General features: G+C 43.2%; 1 protein-coding gene across 1 annotated transcript; it reads right to left on the reverse strand.

Annotated features, from left to right (window-relative positions):
* Window positions 1–3443: 3443 nt before the first annotated feature.
* LOC122886977 (prohibitin-2-like) lies at window positions 3444–23319 on the reverse strand. The gene is made up of 10 exons (XM_044219764.1): window positions 23224–23319; window positions 22060–22189; window positions 20512–20596; window positions 17582–17661; window positions 15513–15697; window positions 13857–13986; window positions 13425–13528; window positions 11592–11669; window positions 7870–7946; window positions 3444–6708 (listed from the first exon to the last, which is right to left on the reverse strand). Exons 1-10 carry the CDS (start codon window positions 23245–23247, stop codon window positions 6693–6695), a joined length of 909 nt encoding a protein of 302 aa, XP_044075699.1. The 5' UTR covers window positions 23248–23319; the 3' UTR covers window positions 3444–6692.
* Between the last annotated feature and the right edge of the window lie 1516 nt (window positions 23320–24835).

Consider the following 24835-nt stretch of genomic DNA (forward strand, 5'->3'; position numbering starts at 1 on the left):
TAAAAAAACCCTCCCCTGTGAGATTTGCCCTACCCCGCCTCCTCCTTCCTCTTCCTAATGTAGAAGAACAGCAGCCTTTTGCAACATGGAGGGACGGCAGCTTGCTTTGTGTCGCTAACACAATGGACTCCCTCCCCCCTCCCTGCCTGCCTCCCCCCTCCCTGCCTGCCTCCCCCCTCCCTATGCAGATTTTAGGTTGCAGTGCAGCCTCTCTGCTCACAGCCCGGGCTATAAATAACTCGGCAGCCATCTTATCTTTTCTTTTTTTTTTTGTTGTAACCCTGTGGAGGAGGAGAAGAAGGGGGGGGGGGCGAATACGACGAGAGTCACGTGACCGATGAAATTAGCCCGAAGGCCTTAAACCTTCAGCGTTAGCGAGCTGCTGCAGAGGAATAAATGACTGAGAATATTGATTAATGAACAGCTGGTGCAGAACCGGCGGCGTTTGTCAAGTTTTGAGCATGAAATGTTTGCTTGTGTTTGCATTTCGGACTAAGCATGTTGTACAGAACTCTGAGGCCTTTTTCACAGAAGCATTTTGTAGGAAAAGCAAAGGTTTAAATAATAAAATGAATGATGGCTGAATTCCATTTAGCCGCTTCGGTTTCAGGCTGTTGGTACTGTGCGTGCTGACTCGTGCGCTCACACCAGAAGCTACAGAAGCGGGCCGGCAGCCATTCGTCTTGAATGGGAGCTGGCGACGAGACGGCGTGGCGGCGCGACGCCAGCGACCAGAGCGACGAGTTGAAGTTGAGCGGAGCTTCAGCGACACACTGAAGCAGATCGGGATTTGATTTTCTTCCCCCTGTAAACGTCTCCCCAGGTACTTTAGTTCCTAGCAAATATTTGTTCCATAGTTTCCCGCTCTCCCCCCCGCTGGCGGGGGCTGGCAGCGAGCAGCCAGCGCCGCTCACGAAGCTTCGGGTGTGAGCGCACGATTACTGGGACACTTGAATAGAACAGAGCCATCGTTAAAGCAGCTTTTACCAATATTTTAACGTTAACACTCGACTAGCGTTAACGGAGACAAGCTGGCGGAGATAATTCTCCAGTCGGTGCCATTAAACCGTCGCAGAAGACGAGGGCGTCATTTAATTTTTTTAATTTACTGACACATCGACTTTCTCACCTCAGCTGTGCTTTTCCTACTAAAGGCCTATTTGTGACCTGAAAGATAAAGCTGAAGAAAAATGAAGTTATTGAAGGCCGCCGTGGGCGAGCATCTTCTAATCTCTTTCCGAAGCCGCGGCACCGTTTGTGCTGGATTGTCTGCATCAGTTGGGGCTAACGGAAGTTGTCTGGTTCAGCAATCTGCTGAGGTTTATGAACCTAGAGATAAGACATTTAACGGTTTATTCCACTTGGGGCCCTAAGATTTAATACTGTCTTCCTTCAAGTATTTATTTGAAATATTCTTTTTCTGTATTCATTCATTACCTTCGCCCCCCCGCCCATATCTCGCTGTGTTGTAAATTGTGTCATTAGTAAATTGTCATTTGTGACACAAACACATTATTAAAAATGGGAGAACTCTGATGGTGGATACAAATAAAACATATTAAAAGGGTGTTGTGTGTTTTTTAAGTCGGAGAGATGGCGTTTGCATGAATATTCATGACACGTCACACCGTCGAGGTGACCCCACATCCTGTTGCAACACACCTGGAATACAGAAACTATATTATTCATCTGTTTAGTGGCCATCACAGGGCTTAAGTTAATCCACTTCTGGGTTGTCCATGTGGGTGTTGATCGTTCCTGATTTAAATTAAAATAGACAGTTTTAGACTGTATTTGTACAGCTGCTTGCGTTTGGATAAAATTTGACATTTGAGAACTTTCCTTCCTGTTGTTAAATGAAGAAACACGTTTATATTTCTCAGTGTCAGGTACTAAATTGCGTGGAAACCTCCACTGGTTAAATTCTTATATTATTATTTTGGTGCTGCAAATCCAAAACGATCACAAAATGAGCAGGTTTAGTTTTCACTGTTTGTAAAAAACGACTTTGAACCCTCGAGAGGATGTTTAGAGCTTTAAGAAATCTCTCTAACTTAGTGTCTGACAGCTGCGATCTGGTTATTTGGTCTAAATTAACGTCCGATACCACTTGAAATGAGTATTTAAACAATAAGCCGGCCGTTTAACAAGCCACAAGAGAAAATACCGAACAGTCACAGGTTCAGGATTCGGTGAGGACAGGATTTATCGGATTCTGTCAGGTCGGTCAGTTCACCAGTTTGGTCCGGACTGAAATCTCCCAACAGCTATCGGATGATTACCATGAGACATTCTCGGTCCCCAGAGGATTAACTTCATTAATTCACTCTGCTGATCCTGACTTTTCCTCTAGCGCCACCATGAGGAAATATCTCAGCTGCTGGATGGATTACCATTTAATTTGGTTCATCGTTCATGTTCCCCTCAGGATGAACTGTAATAACTTTGGTGACCCTCTGACTTTTCATCTAGCGCCACCAGCAGGTCGAACTTTAATCTGTCCAGTACTTTGGTTCATGACCAAATACCTGCAGAACTGATGACATTCTGACTTTCTGTCTGTTTGGTGGCACCTGGAAGTTGCTCGACGTCCTCCCTGATTCGTATTCTTCATATATGTTTACAGTCTATCTATAATATAGTCGTCCTGATTTTACATATTGTTATTTTGCTGTTTTGGTCTTTTCTGCACACACGACATTTATTGCATGTCTCTTCCTGGACGAGGGATCCCTCCTCTGTTGCTCTTCCTGAGGTTTCTTCCTTCATTTGTCCCTGTTAAAGGATTTTTTGGGGAGTTTTTCCTGATCTGATTCGAGGCTCTGAGGACAGAGGGAGTCGTACGCTGCACAGACTGTAAAGCCGCTTGAGGCAAACGTGTGATTTGTGATATTGGACTATATAAATAAAGTTGACTCGACTTTCCCATCAGCCTCAGCTGTACTTTGTGTTGAGTGCTAATGTTAGCATGCTAACACGCTAAACTAAGACGGCGAACATGGTAAACATAGCTGCTAGCATGGCTGCAGACTATTCATCAGATCGTGTGAAGACTTTTCACTATTTTCTGACATCTTACTAAATAATCAGTCATTCAAAGAGAAAATAATGGATTAATCAATAATGGAAATAATTATCAGTTGCAGCTCGATTTAAAAATGTTTGATACTTGCGGCAATACAAATACTAACCACGTAACCTCGTCTAAAATTGGCGTCTGATCTAAGAATAATAAAAGTAAATTACATTTTTGAGACTCCGCGTTAAATACATTTCATAAATCCGTTCTTCGTGTTTTCAGACGGTTTTGTTTACTTCCAGTTTACGTACAGTTACACACAGTGGACGTCTTAAGGCTGATTCTGATATTGTTTGGAGTTAATATCCTTCAAAGTAACTGCAGCATTTAGACCATCATGCAGGGACATACAGACAAACTATAATTATGTTTTTACATGAATTTATTACACGAGCTTCAATTTATCTGGCCATCTGACATGACAGAGAAGTAATTCAGATATAATGTGAATTAAAAACATCCATATCTGCTTATGAGCTCCAGAAAAACTAAAGATTTTTATTCAATGTAAATCCACTTAGCGCTTACACCCGGAGGAGCAGACAGGACGTCTGAACCCAAACAAACGTACAAGCTTTCCGTTTACACTCAGCTGCAACGAAAACAAAGATGACAGCGTGTGTTCGGCCACCGCTGCGTGCCGCACGAGGCCGTCTCTCGACTTAAATACTCCCTGGTATCAACGACCGTGACTCAACAGCGTTCAGCGGCAGCTTTAATCAATGAAACGCTCCTTGAAAAGTGTTACAAAACACAAAAGCTGCCGTGAGAACCGAGCGACTGCAGCTTCGACCTGCCGGTGAACTCGCACTGATCCCTGAACGCCTGCCGGACAGTCCAAAAGAGACAAATCAATACTTCTGATTTGAATGCAAACGTGGTCCTTTAGTTTGAGCGGGTTAAAGGGATAGTGATAGTTCGAGGATGTTCGGATTGATACCACTCCCGTGTCTGTACGGTAAATATGAAGCTACCGCCCGCTGATGGTTAGCTTAGCTTAGCATAAAGATCGGAAACGGGGAAACAGCTAGCCCGGCTCTGTCCGACGGTAACAAAATCCACCTACTAGATAGGGCTGCCCCCCCTAAACGCTGATAATCAGAACCAGCACTTTGTCAGCGCGCTGGGATTATTTAACTCAGCTCTGAGCAGGACGCGTACTCGTCATTTCTCTTGACGGTGTCAAAATCTGACGTTTTTCCACATCACAGAGGATAAAGACATTAAAATACGAGTCTGACAGGTAAAGTGTGAGACTTGACATGTCGGCTGTTATAGCAGTTTAGTGTGTGTGTGTGTGTGTGTGTGTGAGAGAATATCATGTTTCTCAATCATAGGTAAGATGTATTAAAGAAACGACGTCAGTAATGAGTATTTATCAAAACTAAAAAATATCTATAGAAAACAAAGCAGGTACCAAAAGTACGACAAAATAAATCCGTACAAAACGACAGCGTGTGGTTTTATGGGAAGTTACGTGCCGACTGTTAATCAGCGAGCTTTAGAGGCGCTGCTAAGCCGATCATGTTACCGGAGCCAGGCTAGCCGTTTCAGCGAGCGCCGCAACACACAGACAACCACAGAAGAAGTAGCGAAGCAGCGACGGGCTGTTGCTGGTTTTCCACAGACTGCCGGATCTCAAAAGGCACCTGGTTGAAAAGCGTGTTGACGCATTGACCGTCAAACACGTCCAAATCTGCGTTACAGGAGCGGCAGCGGGTACGAGACTGTGGGGAAAGTCCGCCCGAGTCAGAGCAGCGATCGTCCTCGGGAGGAAAAACTAAACGAAGCGTCGACACACGGACACGATCGAGTCCGAGCCGCGGCTCCGCTTCTCCTCAAACCGGCAACATCTGTGACGACAGGCTTCCAGGTGAAACCGGGCTCGGTTACACGCCACTCATCGCATAAACGGTCAGTTCACCCAAATCACAACCTTTTCTGGCTCGCAGCTGGTGATATTTGGCCAGTTTGACAGTCAGGTCTTGTTTTTGGAAAGAAGAGTTGCTGCGTTTTCAGTGTTTTAAGCTCCACAAACTAAACTCTACAGCTTAAGCAGTTAATTAATTTAAAAAGGTCCAGTGTGTTAACGTTTAGGTGGATCTGTCGGCAGAAATGGATTATAATATTCACAAGTATGTTTTCATCAGTGCATAATCACCTGAAAATAAGAATCGTTGTGTTTTCGTTACCTTAGAATCAGCCTTTATATCTACAGAGGGAGCGGGTCCTCTTCCACAGAGGCCGCCATGTTGCACCGCCATGTTTCTACAGTAGCCCAGAACGGACAAACCAAACACCGGCTCTAGAGCGGGCCTTTGGCGTTTTTCGTGACGCTTGGAAGGGGAGGGCGAGGCGAGCGGTGTTCACATGGCTGCAGTCTGTAATTTCACCACTAGATGCCACTAAATCCTCCACACTGGACCTTTGAAGCAACAATTTAGATAATGGATTAATTGTTAAAATTGTTTGTTTTTTTTAAAAGGAAAAATTGCAATAAATCCCCAATTCCAGCTTCTCAATTGTGATTATTTGCTGGTGTTCTTAGTTTTCTGTGACGGGAAACTAAATATTTTTGAGTTTTGGACAAAACAAGACAATTAAAGTCATCACCACGGACTCTGGGAACAGGCTTTTTCCCCCCCCAACTAATCGCTGACATTTATTAGACCAAACAATAACCACTTAATCAACAAAATAATCAGTAGATTAATCGTAGCGGCAGCTCTACGGCTTCACTTCTGCTGTAGCAGAAATCTCAGCAGCAGATATCTTAAACTATCTGCATGTACAGATAACGCACCGAGTATTCGGGCCAAAGTTAGCGGGCAGTCTGAGGTTTACAGGAAAAAAGTCAAACTATTTTAAGAAAAAAGGCATACATAGTGAGAAGAATTCTGGTAATATAACTACTGTACTCTCATAATATTATTACTTTCTCCCCCGACCTCGTTCAAGTCTATATTGCTCTCCCGACCCCAAACAGTGGCCACAACAGTCTGTGTGAAGACACCAGTAATGTTAATGGTTTATTTTTGTGTGATTTTTGGAGAACTGACACTTAAAAGATTCCTCTCGTGCTGGTAAATGTCAAATCTTTCACATTTCATTCAGGAAAACCGGTGATTTTCATTTTAAGTCCTCTCAGTATCCTGCGTTTGATGTAACTAACTGAAAAAGTCTTAACAGAAAACAAACTGTGGACTGATCTTCATGTAGATAAATTATCGTCCCAGGTTGAAAGGCTTAACGTGACCTTACAGGAAGTTGGACTTCTCAGAGGGGAACTTCTTCAAATTCACAAATAAAATGTTTTTTCTGATTCCGACAAAGCAAAAAGGCGATTAAAACGTCTACAGATGATGATGATGAAAGAGAAGCGGAACAAAACTGAAGACTTTTACCAACACCAGAGGGACCCTTCAAAATAAAACCAGTGGTGAAACAGCTGGAGCAGCTGCTGGATGACGTAACGTGGCCCGTAACTGTGGCAGATTCACAGGTGAACCTGGATCAGACTGAAAACCTGATGTAGAGAGGTGAGAAATGGGGGTTCTTTCTGTAGAAGTGGACCAGAAGGAATGACGACAAACCGACGGAGGGAGATGTCTTCTTACTTCAGCAACAAACTGAAAGAGAAACACACAGAGATTAAAGATTACAACGCTGTCATTATAAACGCACGAGCAGTTAGCATTAGCGGAGCACAACATCTAAAATTAAAAAAGGTCTGACATTTAGATAAATCCTCTTGTTCTTCTCCAGAGTCACGTGTTTCAGATGGATTCAGTCTCATCTCTGATGCGTCCAGCACAGAGACAGCTCCAGGACGTGTTTAGCCTAGCTTAGCACAAAGACTGGAAGCGGGGGGAAACTGCTAGCCTAGCTCTAGCAAAGGAGCAAAAATAAAACCTTTCAACAACTGTCTGATTCACACGCTGTGTCTTTTTTTAATCGAACGGGCGTAGAAACTTATAATCGCTCTTCACATCTGACCCCGGGGCGAGGCGTCAAGTTTAACAAAATGTCCGAATGCTCCTTTGGTCCCATCAAGCAGCCGAAAAGTGTCTCAGGTCATTTTTTTGGAGATGAAAACAATAAACGTTTTAGGTTATATTGAGCTCTGCGGAGCGGAGCCCAGCAGGCGTCACGGAGCGGGAAAAAGTAGAAACAGCACGTTTGTAATTCGTGTACACAAATTTACCAAACACAACATGGAGCCTGGAAGCCGTCACTGATTTCTACGTTTGTTTTTCCCCTCGGGACAGCTGTCGGGCTCTGCAGAGAAAACCCAGCTCTCTCACAGGTCGTTTGGGTTTAGATACTCTTCGGTCTGTTTTCTGTCGTAGACATTAACTACATAAACAAACAAACAGCTGTCTGCAATTGTCAAGTAAAGTATATTTTTGCAATGATATGATACGACTGATATACAGTATATCATGACAAATATATGGAGAAACCACATAAAAATATTCAAATTGTTATGAAATCTCTTTACGTGTTCAACACAAACTTCTGTCTCATTTTGTTTGTTTTTAAAATTGCCCTTTTTCTTGGGATTTTGTAAACAATAACACAACATTTGTCCATATTATATTTCTCAAAGTAAGGTGACTGGAAAATAATCTGTATTACCAGATACTCAGGTATCATATTGGCACTAATGTAAAAAAATAAATAAATGCGTAACGATGCTAGACCCTGCTTTTGATACAGTTCTTCCCTCCTCATGGTCGTGACCGCCGTGTTTAAAACGTAAAAATCGAACTCTGGGTAAAAGCACTCACTTGTAGCTGTCTCTGTCCTGCAGGTTGAGCACCAGGCTGTCCGCGCTCAGGTACACTTTGTTTTGGGACTGTGCCATCTGCAGGTCAAACACAGAAACACACACAGTGAGCGTGAGCAGAGCACAGGTGGAAAGTTTCTCAGCGTGCAGGCTGACCGAGCTGCTGCTGCTGCTGCTGCAGCACAATGGGAACATTGTCAGAGCTTCAACACTGAGCCGATTCACAGCACAGCGAGAGCTGAGGCCGAGGCCCGGTCGCCGTCCGTACAGGAAACGCACGCCACCGCCGGAGCGCCTGGTCCAGATGACGTGCCTGTGATCTGGAGAATCTGCTGTGAGGTCACACTGTGAGGGACAGCCATGAAAAGGCTGCTCAGACCCTGATAACGAATCATTTAATCGTCAATCCTCTGGTACCACGGGGCCACGTACAGTCATCAAGGGACAGGTCGCTCCAAAAACCAAACACACACACACGTTTCCGCTCACCTGTAGCGCCGTTTATGCTTCTGGATTGTTTCGGTGCGAGCTGCAGAGTTTTGGAGATATCTGTATTTATTTATTTTTTTAGATATAATGGGACCGTGTGTCACTCGGCTCGTTGTGCTCAAAGCGGCAAACAAATATGTTTGAAAAAACTCAACAGCGACGTCTCTTTCTGATTCGGCGCTTTGAGCACAACAAGCCGAGCGCCACATAGTCCCATTATGTTCAAAAAAGGCGGCCGAAACTCAGCAGCTCCCGCCAAAACAATCTAGATGGATAAACAGCGCTACAGGTGAGAGGAAACATGTGGATTTTGGATTGAACTGTCCCTTTAAAACAGGGGGTAACCTCTGTATTTTTCAACCTGGACACTATTTCCCCATGTTTTTCTGTCTAAATCACTAATTGGGACAACAATTTTTGAAATTGGTCGAGTATTGAGCGAGAGCGCTGCAGCTGGCAGCCGTGAAACTGGCTGCAACGTAATCATCCGGGGGCAATTGCGCACCGCCAATTTACGTCCACTAAAAGTGCTCGTTTTTTGCCGCCGCCGGGCTCAGATTGTTATTCCAAGATGACATGATGGAAGGGACCCGACAGAGACGGACCTTTTTGTTTAACCGGAAACAGCCGTATACCGCTCTCCTCAGAGCCACCAGACTCCATTAACAAACACAGTCATTTTAGTTGTTATGGCTGACAAACACACTAATAAGTTTAAAATAGCTTTAAAATGTTCTTTTATCAGTTCACAACTTCATTGCAGCGTGTGATGACGTGTTATCAAGTGCAATGAATGTCCCATTAATTGATTATAAATGTATTTTAATCTGCATTGTGATGCAAAAAAAATACCAAACAGTCGATGGTTCCAGCTTCTCAAATGTGAGAATTTACAGTTTTTCCATCTCTCGTCTTACATGACAGTAAATATTTTACATCTGATAACGTCACCTTGTGTTGCAAGACACCGCGATGATCTGTTTTCTGATTGTTTCCTGAACCAAATGATTAAATCGAGAAAATTATTTGCAGATTAAATCGATAATGACAATAAACATTAAATTGTTAAATGGGGGGGGGGTTAAATGAAGTCTATATCAGTTTAACAAGTTGCTGTTCAGACGACAAAATACTTTTTAATTTTAGTCTCCAGGTTTTATGATCTGAAACTCTCAGATTCTGCTGCTTGAGAAAATTACTTTCTTGGACAAAATCAACTCTAGAGGAAGTCGCTGCCAGAAAGATTGATCAGCTATCACGCATGAATAAATTAACTTTTTGCGGCGCATCATCCTCCTCCTGATAATATACAAGGATGCGCATAAATTACACTGTAAACAAACTTTTAAAGGCCTGTTACCCAACTACTGTCAGAGGACAAAACGAAGAGCGGAAGAGAAGATGAAGCTTGATGGTTTGTTTCTGTAATGCTTCCTCCGACTTCGCCGTCAAATTCATGTTCATTTGGCGCCACCTAGTGGACCGACGAGCTGCTTCACTGTGAACTGCACCTGTGGTGGGGCCACTGGATGATTTCAGGGTGTCGTCACGGCTGCCCGAACACTTTTTGGGAAGATTGTGATACTAATATAAAACAAATGTTAGTAATTAAAAATACCGTTGACCTCTCAGAGGACAATGTAAATGCATCGGGAAGAAAAAGCATTGTTAAGACTGAGGCGAGGAGCTAAAACGCATAACTGAACCATATTGAAAAACAACAGCCAGTGAACACACGTCATGCCTCCTGTTCATTAACAGATCTGTTCCTCGCACGCTGTCAGTGCACGTGATGGAGGACAAAACCTAAAGTCCTCGTTTGGTGCAAAAATATATTCAGAAGCTTCTCTGAAGTTGAATCGAGGCGTCGGCACTCTGAGTTAATCAAATTAAGTGGAGACCTTCCACCGATAAAGACCTTTTAGTGTAAAATTCCCTCTTTGTGTTTCCTCGTCGAGCTGCAGCAAAAAGAGGGAATTTTATACTAAAAGACACTAAATTTGGAATATATCCTCTTAATCTGCTGAACTGTCCTCTTACTGATAAATTCAGAGAGACTTTTGAAAACAAAACATGTCACTTACATTAAAAACGCATTAAGACGAGCCTGTCCCTTCAATACCACCTGAGGCCTAATTTCTGACAGTTTAAGATGTTTAAGGATTTGCAGACAGCCTGAGATGAGATGATTTAAAGAACAGGAAAATACTAAGTAAGTTTGGTTTATTTTTTCTTTGTTTAAAGGTTTCTGTGTGATTTTGGAGAACTGACACTTAAAAGATTCCTCCTGTGTTGGTAAAAGTCACATTTTTCACATTTTATTCATGAAAACTGGTGCTTTATTTTTTTAAAACTCTTCATTTTAAGTCCTCTCAACATCCTGCGCTGAGTTTAAAGTTTTTAGCCACTAAGGATGGCGGTCTGTCGGCCGGTCCTCCACTTTGGCTCAGGCTGAAAAAGCTCAGCAGCTGTTGGACGGACTGTCGTCAAATTTTATCCACACGTTCAAGTTCCCCTCAGGATGAACTGTAACAACTCTGCTGATCCTCTGACTTTCCATCTAGCGCCACCATCAGGTCGACACGTTAACGCGTCCGACACTTTGGTTTCTGACCTGCAGAGCTGCTGACGCTCCCATCAGCCTCAGCTGCGCTCTGTGTTTACTGCTAACCAGCTAATGTTAGCATGCTAACACGCTAAACTAACATGGTGAACATTATAGCTGCTAAACATCAGCATGTTAGCATTTAGCCCAAAGCACAGCTGTGTCTAAGTCCAGCCTCAGAGCTGCTGGCACGGCTGCAGACTCTTGTCTGGTTTGTACATCGGCCGCTGGACTTCAGAGTAAACTGGAGCTGCTGGGGAAGTCGTTTTAGTGACCGCTGTTGTTTTTAAACTCCGTTACTCTGCTGCAAACCAAACTCCACCCTGAGGACAGTAAAGATTTATCCCTATACATGATCCGATTGAGCATTTTGTGCCGCTGCTTAGTGCCCTGGACTCACTGATGTGATTTTCAAATACACAAAACCTTATTCCAGAACTGGAGCAGCTGGAGATTGGCGTTTGAAGTTTTGACTCAGTTCAGATGAGGACTGTGCGGCTCAACTTGAGGAAGCTGTTTCTAATACGTCGCCCGGATCTAATTCTCCGCTCCGTCTGGGACCTGGGCTTCATTTCAGCCGGACCCTGCAGAAAATGATGGGAAGTGGCGCAGAGAGAAACGTTTCTTACCGTCTTGGCGATGCTCTGCGCCGCCCGGATCTTCCTGAGTTTCAGGTAGCCTGGGTTCTTCGTCACGGCCTCGCCCAGCTGACACACACACAGATTTAAAAGATGTTATTGTATTTAAAGGAGAATACTGTCACACACCCGGGAGAGCGAGCAGTCGGGCCGAGCCGGTCTCTCCGAGAAGAGCAAACACCGATCATCACGAAGATCAAATCCGCAGGCGTGTCGCTGCTCTGCGTTAATGTTCTCACGCGTGTTGACAGGCAGGGAAAACAATTACTGCATATTTGGATGAAGTGTTTGTTTAAGAGGCTTCTCGCCACAATCATTAGGCGGGGCCGAGAGAGTTCACGTCAGAACAGGAATTTATCTGAGGGAAAGATCTGCAGGTGGTTTTTAGTGTTGATTAGATTGTTATATATCAGCATCATGAAAACACGACTAGGAATTTATCTAATCGGTGTGCTGTACTTGGACAGACATTGTTAAATCTAATCTAAACAATCCTCTTTCACAAATCTAACGTTTTGCACGATCTCTTAAATGTCAAAAATCCAGGTTTCACAGACTGTTGACAGACAAACCTTCTGTTCAGGCAAAAACACCCCGAGGACGCCGCAACAGGTTTCACACAGTAACAACAAGCAGGCTGTCACCGTCTGGAAACACAGCTGCTGTCAACACTGACTATTTTCATCTTCAAGCCTGGATCATCATCTGATCATCAGCTGTGCATCCTCACCGGGTTCATCTGTTCAAGTCCGCTCTTTCCCCAGCTCTCGTTAACGTCAAACAACCTGAACACAACGTCGCCATTTCTTCTTCACTCTCGACTCTTTTTGTCCTTTGGGCCGGGGGCGCAGGGGATTATTTACGTTATCGGTCATCTTCTCGACTAAACGTTTTGTCAGTAAATGTCACAGAACAGTAAAACAAAAGTTCCCAGAGCCGAAGGTGGTATATTCAGACTACCTGACCTTTCAGTCAATGCTACTAGCAAGCTAAGCTAACCAGCGTCCACTTTCGGAGTGGAAGCCACAGGACGCGTAGACTTCGTATTGGGATGATGTCACGCACGCAGTAATCATAAAAATTGATAACACAAAGAGCAATAACCGACCTGTCAACAGTTTTACTGTTTACTTTAATGCTGGAACTGGCTACTGGAACCCAAATCTAACATCATCTCCATCTGATACAAACAGAAGTTTTTAAAACAGAGGTAACAACTGTTTCCACAAACCTAAATCTCACGTTGACTGAAAGGTCAGAATCTGCGTTTCCTGGTGAGCAAAAGGTGATCCATAGAAATAAATACGAGAAAAGGCCGTCGAGTGGCCGTTGGCAGTGGTGGAAAGTAACTAAGTACATTTACTCAAGTGCTGTAGGCACTTTTTACTTCGTCAGCTTTGATTACTAGTTACTTTACAGATTAAGCTTTTGAAAACAAAACATACGAACAGTTGATGGGATGGTTATAAACTATCCAACAGCACTTAAAGTACTTCAAATGTGCTCCACCTCCACCGGCTGTAACTTTAAAATGCAGCTTACATGTTAAATCATCAGTGATAACATAACAATAATATGATTTATGCCCAAAGTACATTTTGCCGTTAATGCTTTTGTGACTTTTACTCGAGTATTTTTACAGAGCTGCATCGCTACTTTTACTTAAGTAAAAGATTTGAGGACTTCTTCCGCCGCTGGATGGACATTCAGTCTGGATCCTCAGTATGGAGACAGGATTGTTATCTAAGCCGGATTTCAGACCAGTTTAACCCCCTTCACACTGACAGGACTGCGGTCCAGAACATGATTACAGGCCGGGCTCACCATCTTGGCAGCCTCAGCTTCTCCCTCGGCCTGGATGATCTTCTGTCTCTGGTCCTGTTTGGCCTTTTCTACATAAAACTGAGCTCGCTGCGCCTCCTGCTGGGCTGGAGAGGAACACACAGTCACATCATACCATTATATTACTTTAACGGTTATATTACTGTTATACACATTTAGAAACAAGAAAAACGGGTTAACGCCCTGCTAGGAAACATTTAGCTTTAAATAAATCTATAACCTCTTCCCATATAATGAGTTCTCAGAACCCCTGATGTAACTTTGACATGAACGAAGCTGACTAAATGATGGATTATCTCTGCAGTTTCAAATCTCTTTCATAGGAATGAGCTAAACCCAATGTCTGCCTGAAAGGAAGGAAATCAATCTTAAAACTGAAGGATGATTTAGAAAATGATTCCTTTGTCTACTCACCGACTTGTTTGGCCTCGACGGCGGCGGTGTACTCTCGGCTGAAGCTGAGCTCGGTGATGGCCACGTCGTCCAGGATGATGTTGAAGTCTTTCGCCCGCTCAAACAGCTCTCTGCGGATCAGCAGGGAAACCTGGGGAGGGACGACAAAACAAAGAATCTCTACCCGTTTAAGATGGGACTTGTTTCAGACTACAACTTGTAAGTTAGCTTTATGTTTTAAAATGTTTGCTTAACCCACGGTTAGTTTAAGTTTAACTGCTAACAGGGCCTGAAGCAACTGCACCGTTGCTATGGTCACCTGCAGTTTAATTTACAGTCAGTTGCCGGTTCATGAGGTACGCCTGCTGAAACTAACACAGTCTAATATAACAGTCCTGCAATAAATCATAAACTCTCCTTCAGAGAGGTGAGGATTCAACTGTAGGCTGATGTAAAAGCTAGTGCATGCATTTGTTACTTCTAGGTTGGACTATTGCAGTTCCTTATTATCCGGCTGCCTGAATAAGTCCCTTAAGACTCTCCAGTTGATCCAGAACGCTGCGGCACGTGTACTGACAAGAACCAGGAAAAGAGATCACATTTCTCCAGTATTAGCTTCTCTGCACTGGCTCCCCGTAAAATCCAGAACAGAATTTAAAATCCTTCTCCTCACCTACAAAGCTCTTAATGGTCAGGCACCATCATATCTTAAAGAGCTCATAATACCAGCATAAGAACGGTACACAGGTGAGACCAAACAGCCACTTCACAAAAGACTTTATCAGCACAGACGACACGCTAACTCGGGATTACAGAGCGCCGTGCATTTACATCTAAAAGCTATAAACCGCACATTTGAAGACAGCGAGGTGAAGAGTCTCAGTAGAGAGAAGAGTTGGTTTGAAAGAGGAGTCAAGGAAGCCATTTTTGTGAAAAAAGAAAACCTCTCTTTGAACAGAAATGGTGGTCTGAGATTCAGTCTGCCCAAAGTTTACCACAGTGTATTAGCACCTTGGTCACGCCAATCACATGCTAATCAGGTACTTAACAGTGATGAGGGAGGTGCAGCCAGAAAACAATAGGCCTGATTACTGATTACTGGGCCATCATGGAAACAATTAGGTCAGTTTCAGGTGAAACTAGCTAATCAACAGATACTCAGGTAGACTCCTCCCTGAGGGCGGGGCTTAAGCAACACAGGGTAGCTTAAATTTCTGAGTTCTCAGACCATTTTCACAATTGAGAATGACTTCAGGATGGGAGCCGAAACGTCTTGAATCTGAAAACAGCGTCCAGACGACTACGACTGAAACCTTTTCTACTCATAATACCATATTATCCGTCTGGAACACTGCGCTCCCAGGATGCAGGGTTACTTGTGGTTCCTAGAGTCTCCAAAAGTAGACCGGGAGCCAGAGCCTTCAGGTATCAGGCTCCTCTCCTGTGGAATCAGATCCCAGTTTGGGTTCGGGAGGCAGACACCATCTCCACATTTAAGAGTAGGCTTAAGACTTTCCTCTGTGATAAAGCTTATAGTTAGGACTGGCTCAGGTGAGTCCTGAACCGTCCCTTAGTTCTGCTGCTACAGGCCCAGACTGCCGGGAGACGTCCGATGATGTTTGCCCTTCACTCTTGGCCACATCGGTACGTATTTTGTGTTTGGGGTGCGTTTGGTACCTGTGCTCTCTGAGTGATGAGCTGCGAAGCATTGAACTTGGCGACCACGCTCTTCAGCACCTCGTTGACGATGGAGGGCAGGACGCGCTCGTCGTAGTCTTGTCCCAGCTGCTGGTAGAGGGCGGGCAGGTTGGACGCCAGCGGCCGGGACAGAACTCGCACCGCGATGTTCACCATCTGAAGGTCTGAGAGGAACCAGAGAGAGAAACCACAAACTGTCAGGACGGAGGCAATACAGTTTCTAATTGGCCTGCTTCATTCTGGAAATACACACCTGAACATTCAACCTGCACTGAAATTATAACCCAGTGCCGGATTATTGAGGCCAATAGCAATAATTAAAACAATATATCAGCTAATATTCATTATTTAACCAAAACCAATAACATTAACACACATTTTTGATGAGGATCCATTAAATTAGTTTTTTTAAAATGTAGTGTCGGGGATATTTTACAGGTAAAAGCAGGACAAACTGTTTCTAAATGACCTCAAACATATCTTTGATGTTTGTTTTTATCCAACAGCTTCGTCTGGTAATGTCGGCCCAGCCCAATGAGTCTGCAACTGTTCTGATAATCCAAAATATTTCTCTGCTTTCAGTTTCTTAAATATGAAGATTTGCTGCTATTCAAGAAAAATGACTGATTATTATTATTATTCGTTTTAATGTATAATAGTAATAAAAGTATCTTTGGATTCTGAACCGACGGCTGGATTTTGAAGACGTCACCTTGGACTGCGACAACGGGCACTTATCAAGACTTTCTGACGTCTTATAGACAAAATAACTGTCAGATTAATCAATAACGAAAACAAACGTCAGTTGCAGCCCTAGGCTTGTGGTTGAAAGATAACAAGGATTTATCAAAATTACTCATCTTTATATTTTTATGCACTTTTAAAATCATCAGAACGGAAGAGCAGCGCTGAATTAGTCTGTTAATAAAACTTGTTTAAAACAAACGGATCTGTTAGAATAACTCGTGATAACAGCGACTCTTCAGCAGCACATTTACGGCACCGAAGTGCAATTTTCAGGTGTTTGCACTTTTCTAGACTATTTTTATTTTATGCTACTTAATACTTCTACTCCACTACAATTCAGAGGGAAATATTTTTATTTGACAGCTTTAGTTACTGGTTAATTTACAGATTAACAATACAAAATAATAATAATAAATTATGATGTTTTATTATAAAGATACAACTTTATTGATCACAAGCTGCCCAGCAGAATAAAAAGTCATTAAATTGAGCTCCACCTTCACCAGCTGCAACATTAAAGCGATGAACACACTAATGCATCAATAATTATAATCCAATAATTTAACACATATTATTCTGAAACGGGCCGTTCTTCAACTACCAGGCGATTAAATCGACTCGTCGCTGCAGCTCTGGTTGGTTTGACAGGACGACGGTGAATAGGAAGCGGGCAGCGGAGAAGCTGCAACCTGACGTTTGAAGTCGTGCGGTTTGAAGTCACGACTCCTGATTTAAAAATCACCCGAGCGATCAACGATCTGACTGTCGGGCGACCGGCTGGATTTCTGGCAGGTTTGGTCGTCTGTCTGCATTTTGAGCAGATCCACGGATGGATTTCCAACACGGCCGCTGTCCAACGAGCTGTGACAAACTGCAGTGAGCTCGTTTTAATATTACTGCAGTAGTATTTTACATGTGAGACTGAGCTGCGATATAAAATATATTGTCCATATCGCATCTGTGGCTCCATATTTTCCTTTTCTCTTTGCACAATGTAGCGCTGCCTCTCTCTTATTTTTGTCAACACAGTTGAGGATGCGGTCACATTGTTTGAATTAACTTTATTGGAATTGTCACTGAACAAAACCTTCCGTTAAGCCACGGTCGACTGATCTGTTCGGCGCGAGATACAAGTCGCAGGTTCTGCCCGCGCAGAAAGGACGATTAACAACGCGAGTTAACACGACGTACAAGATTAATAAAAACGCACAGTATCCGCGCAGCTTTAAACTTTCCATCAGATCGTTTTTATTTATTTGTTGCTTTTGAAGGTTGAACGTTTTCCGTTTTCTGCGTCTGACCTTTGCTTCCAGTGAGTGAGGAGATCTTTCTGGGTTTGGCTCTGATGTCGTAGATGATGGGATACTGGATCCAAGGTATCCTGAAGGCAACAACACACAGTCAGAGCAGAGAAGCAGCATGAAAACAACTCATCCAGTCAGCGAGGACGCAGCTTCCACAGCAGACTGAGCAAGCAGGAGAAGAAATGACCTGCCGACTGAAACTACAAACAAAACACTCACAAGAAATAACGTTTTAAACGCTCTTGAAACAGAAAAGTGGATATTAATTGTGTGTCACAATGCAACTCTGTTATTATGAATCCATCTGTTACATACTCACCTTTTATTTCTATTTTTATATAAAGCATTTCTTCTTTTTTTTTTCAGCTTTTGATTTTGCTCGTTTCCGTCTCGTTTCTGCAGCTGCATTTGTAAGATTATTCTTGCAAACTGCTATGAGCAATTAAAAATAAATAATGAGTTGAAAAAAAAAACAAACAAACAAACAAAAAAAAGCTTTTGTTTTTTGCCGTTTCTGCAAACCAGAACATTTTACTTCCTAACTGGGCCTGGAACCCACGGCTTTGGCTTCTCCCAGCAAAGGTACACGCAATGCCCGTAACACGGCACGCCATTAAAAACATACCGAACATACAGTACACTGTGCACAAATAGATATAAGTGGTGTTGCCATAGTAACACGGTGGGCAGCGGCCTGGTGAGGCCTTTCTAACCAACCAGACGGCCTGAATGAAGAAAACAGTGCAGAGGTCTGGATACTCACTGTCGAACGAACGGCCGGATGTCCAGAGTGCTCTCGGATCTAAAATCATCTCTTTTATGACTAACGTTATCTTCTTAACAGTTCCTCCCCTTCGTTATATTCTGGCGTAGACACTCAGAGAGGTTTCTTTAAAACATTTGACGACACGGTGTCCGTTTATCATCTGAATCAACATCTGACACGCGCGGAGGTTTCATGGATTAGACGGAGCTCAACATTTTGCTCGTTTCCGCCTTCTCCTTCCTTCTCCCAATGCTGGAAGGTGCTGATTGGTGTTTATATATATGCATGTGTGGTTAGCTTGCTAGGTGCACTGCAAATTACCTTAAAGAGCAACTAAACCCCAAAGCTTTGGCTGAAGTGCCTCTAGCCTGGCAACTCAAAAAGCCTGTTGAACGTGAAATAAGTACCAAGAAGGGCGGCGCAACGAAACGTGTGACGTTACGCAGCGCTGGGGGCGCGCTTGGTCTGTTTTCAAGCCAGGAAAAAAAAGCCGGTCTGGTCACAAACTTTCTCAAATTACAGCGAAACGGTTCACTAAAGGGTCTGAAAACACTTGAGGCGGGAAACGGGCAACGGCGTAACAGAACCGCGGCTCGTGTCTGATCGGCGCTGCGATCTGAGTTTCGTGAGCCTGCAGGCTGAAGGCAGGCCCCGACCTACAACCAATCAGAGCAGAGAAACGTGCGATATGCGACTTTTTAGGTAGGAGGGGGCGGGGAGGTGGTGGGGGGGTTGGTTGGTGACGAAAGCTGCCACAAGATCAGCCAATAGCAAAATTCAACTGCAATAGCCGCGTTTCAACCTGCAGACGGCGGTCGCTGTGCGTATTTATAACACAAGATGCAGAATTTATATACTTTGCACTAAAATGTCAAGATCTGAACAGAGGTTTTCAGCGGAAAAACATGGTTTTGGGGTTTAGTTCCTCTTTTAAGGGGGATCTCCTGTGCTTTTGCGATTTAAAAAGGGCGTATGTACTGCACTTTGCAGACATTTTCCGTGTCTTTCAATACACGTCTGCAGCTCCTTCAGGTGGGAACTGATACTTTTCGGCTGTGTTTAATATGACAACCTTCTGCCGGGTCTACCTTTCTCTGTCATCGCTCATTTTAAACGTCAATGTTATCAAAGCATCAAAATATAATGTGTCCAAATGTGTGTGAACTCCTGTGTCCCTCTGCCCTGCCTCCGTCTCCTCGGAGTATTTTTAATGTTGAGCTCATTTAACTCTTTGAAATCTGATCACAGAGCTGAACTTGTTAAAGTAAACGCTCCTTATTTCACTGAATGTTGTATATTGTTGTAGGAGGAAGATCTCTGTCTCAGCTCACCTGTCTCACCTGTCCGACAGCGACCACACGCTCTGTTTTCTTTTGGCTGCCAGGATTGTTTGCGTCTTCCTGTTTCGATGTCCAGTTTGTGGTCTCTGATCCTGCACTCGGTCAGGATCTGTCTCAGCAGAGACAGATCCTGACGGTTCATCGTCTCTTTTTAGGGCCAGATAACTTTCGGATCTACTTTTAGTTTCTTCTCTCCAGTGTTCCAGATGGGTTTCTTTACATCGTGTTATAATTTGGTTTCCTCTGATTGGTGTTTGGAAAGCAGAGCTGTTGTGAGACTGGTCAGAGCGTCTGAAGGGGGGCAGTGAGTCTCTTTTCTGGGCTCAGCTCTTGGGTTTGGAGGGCTTTGGGATGGAGGGGGTCTCCATGCGAGCGCTCTCTTCTGAGTGTTATCAGCGGGCATCTGCCTGATTCTGCTCTGCGCGCATTCGTTGGTGTTTTTCTGCGTACGTGTTAATATTGAGAACATTTCCTCCTGATACCACTACTCTCTCTCTCTCTCGAACACCAACAACACAAAAATATAGTTTTACTGCGTGTGTGTGAAGGAAAAGTTACAAACAAATGAAATGCATCATTAAAAATGTATTTTAAGTCAACTGTCCATAAATACTGGCATTTATATGCATTCACAAATGAATTTCACATTTCAGAGACGTGTACATTGACCAGCTGGCCGGAAACGTTTCGCCCGTTTGCCGCCAATGAGCGCGGCCCTCGTCTCTCCTCGTTAGTCAAAACAAAGAGGATAACGCCAGTCTTTCTGAGCGCGGTGGAAACTCTACGTGTGTGTGTGCGTTTATCCCGGCGAAGCCTCCTACCTGAAGTGGAGTCCCTCAGAAAGAACAGTGTCCATCTGCATCCCTCCGATCCTGTTGAAGATGATCGCTCTCTGTCCTCCTTCAACTGGAGGACACACAAAACACCGTGACCACCTGAGTCCGACCTCCAGACCATTCAGATGAGTTCAAACCTGCTTTTAACAGCCCGGTGAACGCAACACCAGCGGCTTCTGCTCCGTTCGACGCTACCAGCCAGCTGAGACGTCATTGTTAAGATGATATCAGTTATCAAATATTGATGCTTTTCTAAAATTATTTTAATTAAAATCTGTCTGTGTTCAGCAGATATTTACATGTGTCTGTTTCCAGGTTTCATTTAAACCAGAGGGGGGAGACAGAGCACAAGTCATGATGACAACGACACAAAAACTCTGCACAGTTGAGCTTCTGTCAAAAGAAAACTCTCAAAATGACTCTAAAATATGATAATTCACCCAACATGAACTGAGAAACAGATTTGATCTTCACAATTCTTCAACTCACGATTAATTCTCACAGCCAGAAGTTAAACTTAATATTTAGCGTCCATGGAAAAAAAGAACTGCAATAAACCGTTTCCTATCGACACGAATCGGCTCCCTCCACCGCTCTGCTGGACTAACTCCTGCGGGTCGGCTGAGAGTGCTGCCCAGCGTTTTGTCTTGAAGGATGCTTGGGCACTTTCTGACGTGTGTTTTCAGGTGACGCCTCCTTTTCTTCCCAACCTACCTTCCCGCTAATTCCTCGTTTCCTGCCTTCCTTCCTAACTTACCTTTGCTTTCTTTGCCTTTCCTACCTCCCTCTTTTTCTCTCCGACCCCCTTCCTCCTCCTTACCTCCTCGTTTCCTGCCTTACCTCCTCGTTTGCTGCCTTTTCCTTGCCATTTCTCCTCCTACCTTCTCATATTGCTTCCCCATCTCTCTGTTTCCTTTTACTTACATCCTTCTCTTCCTTCCCTACGTCTTCGTCTCCCTTTACCGCCCCTCTTCCTTCCTTAACTCATCCCTTCCTTCTTCTTACCTCTTCCTTAACTCCTCACGACTCCCGCGACCACCTCCGCACTCCAAAAACACCTTTGTAACCTCCGGGTTTTATGATGCCGTTTACAGACTCGAGGCATCCTCTATTATCAGGGGCAGAAGAAGAATAAAACCTCCGCCACGTTTTTTGCCTTCTCTAACAAGATGAAGTACCTTTCCCCAAAAAGTTCTAGTTTGGTTTCATCTCATCTGCTTTCACTGGGATTGTGCAAACCAAAGAAATACACACTGTAAGTATCAAAGTGCTTTTCTGGAAGACATGTTGCATTATTTTAAAAAATGTGTTAAAGGGTACCAGTATATTTTTGGCCATGACTGTACATATTCACAACCAAAGAGGATTTAGTAAACAAAAACTGTCAACATGTAAGTTTTTTGTCTTTTGGAGCAGAAACTAGCTCAGTTTTTACCGTCAGCCAAATGAAACTGTTTCAACTGGCGTGTTCAGGTGAATGACAGACATATACAATGTTTGCGTATGCACTGGAAAAACAGCAAAGTAGACTACCTGTGTATGTTGCTTCCTTCACTCCATAAGCCAGAGCTCCAGCGCCGATCAGCAGTTTGATGCCGACTCCTGCACCCCGAGGTCCTGATGACATCCTGCCTGCTATCTGCCGCAGCTGCTGCAGAAAACCCTAAAACACAAGGTGCAACGTGAGTAAAGCAGCTTAACCTTTAGTACCAGACGTTGAACACCACACACACCGAGCTGATTTTAGAGTAGAAATTCAATGTGATTCTGTTAAAACGCATTACACAGACATGACACTGAGTGACCTTCGTACTGGATGGGTAACCATATTGAAGGTTGACACCTCCCAACAACTTTACAAGAACTGTATCTAGCTACAATAATATTATATTCCATGTGTGTACAGGGCCGGCCAGATTCCATTCAAAGGTCCCTTGTTTTAATATGTGCTAGCACAAAAGCAAATTAATCACATAGTTAGACATAACTGATGATCTGTTTTGATATTTATGGGCTCTAGTGATAAATTCGGCTTAGATATAACCCACAAAGCAGAATTAGTTCGATGGAATATCAACATTTCTATTTGCTTGCTTATAGTCCCTCCATATGTCAAGCGCCGTGTAAATAGCTTGTGTGACATATAACGCTACAAACTGATGTTTTTGTAGGAAGCTAAGATGCTTAGTGTACTATATGCATGCCGAATTGAAGAGAATATTCTGGAAACGTCTATACATTTTTAAAGCATTATTTTAAAGTGCATGTACATATGCCAATAAGGGTGTAAATATTAATTCGTTAGATTTTCAGAGGGAAACTGGCACCTCTGCTTACGAGTGAACGAAACTTCCGAGGCCAACTTAAATATTCCTGATAACTGTCAGTGAAATGTTAGCTAACCAACATTAATTAGCTTTAACAATCTCTCCACCTTAAGTATCTGTCTTCATCTTTGACTCGAAGCTTTCTGAACACAACTTAACTGGCATTAACTTACTGTGACTGTAAGCTAACGCTAGCTTACATCAGATTCAGCATGACTCACGTGTATAACGTTAACTTGTTCTCAAAACGCTAATGTCACGAACCGGCATGCAAACAGCGGGAAACCGCAGGACGGTTTAACCGAACTGAAGGCATAAACGTGACCCACGTTCATTTAAAACAAGATTAAAAGGAGAAAAACCAACTTACACCGGGCTCTTTATTATTCGCCATGCTCGTCCTCTGCGTCTGCTAGGGGGTGAAAAAAAAAAAAAAAAAAAAAAAAAAGGGTGAAGAAGAAACCCAAGGTCACGCGTGATGACGCACTTCCGTGTGCGCGGGGTAACACGGGAAAAGTAGTTTTTCGCCGAGTGACAATGGTTCATTACTTTCTGCTGATATTAAAAATCCAGGAATGTATGTATAGTTGTATTCATTATATTAGTCTTATATTATATTATATTATATTATATTTTACTTAGCCGACCTCCTCCTTTCCTTTTACTTACCTCCCCCTTTTTGTCGCCTACCACTTCCTTTTCTTTTACTTAGGCTACCTCTTATTTTCCTTTCTTAACGCCTCCTTACCTTTTACGTACCTCATCATTTCCTCCCTTTTCCCACCTCTTCGTTTCCTAAAACTTTTCAGGTTTGAACAAGGAGAAGTCAGCCCCAAAAAACTACCGCTATGTATTACAGATGCTGTGAATCTTGAGAAACAAACAAACTGTATATATTTGCACTCTGGTCCTGACGGATACTTCGTACCGGCGGGACTCAGACTGCATCCAGCTCAGTGCGGTTTGTTGAGTCTGACCAACTCAACACTGATGTGCTCAATGGAAAACACCACTATGAGTGCATCATCGGGAGACCTGTTCAGGGTTACACTTACTACTTATGTACAGCAGTCTGTTTTTATACTCAAATATAAAAAACACTGTATTATGAACAAAACAACAAGCTGGATGTGTGAAGTGTTCTACACACAGAATAAACAGTGGAAAAATGTGCTGCATAGGCTACAGTAAAACATAAATTAGGCTGCATCCTGTCTTCTGTGTCGCGAGCGTCGCCAATCCAGCCCCCGAAAACGCTTCTGCAGCCAGCAGACAGAGCTGCACACGTCACAGACCGTCCGACTGCAGGCAGTAAACACTGCGTTTACAGTACTACGGGACACTTGCAATACTGCACTACAGTAATCGTCGAGTACTGTGTTGATATGCAGTACTTGTATGTCTGGACGATGGATGCTGCCGCGAACCATCACAGATTATGGAGCTCCTTGGTCTTGCTCTTCATCTTCCTTTCACTCCACCTGCTATGCCAGAACAGAAGAGCTCACCTTTTTTATTTATTTATTATTATTATTATTATTATTTTTTACAATAAGTGACTTTTCTTCTCAAAGAAACATGCAGCAACAACACAACAGTTGGAGACCAGAAATACGTACATTACGTTACAGGAGTATGAATTACTGAATCAAAAGTTTGTCCTTTCAAGTTTAGGTTTATGAGATATTATGTCAATTTATGACTAAAAACATTAAGACAAATAGTAATTCTTCAAGTCAGGATTGTGAGATACTAAATGAAATTTGTGAGTTTTTTTTTTAAATTTAGGATAATTAAATATTAAGTCAAACAGTGAGTTTTTAAATCGAGATTAATCCACTTAAGTACAAACTGCCACTTTATTAAAATATACACGACTTGTCATTATATTCTTTGATTTACTGTTTCACAGTTTATATTTTGCCTAATTATGACTTAACAAGTCACAATTTAAAACAAAAAAATCTTATAATTTTGACTTA

The sequence above is a fragment of the Siniperca chuatsi genome, linkage group LG13, assembly GCF_020085105.1.
Source record: "Siniperca chuatsi isolate FFG_IHB_CAS linkage group LG13, ASM2008510v1, whole genome shotgun sequence".
Lineage (NCBI taxonomy): Eukaryota > Metazoa > Chordata > Actinopteri > Centrarchiformes > Sinipercidae > Siniperca > Siniperca chuatsi.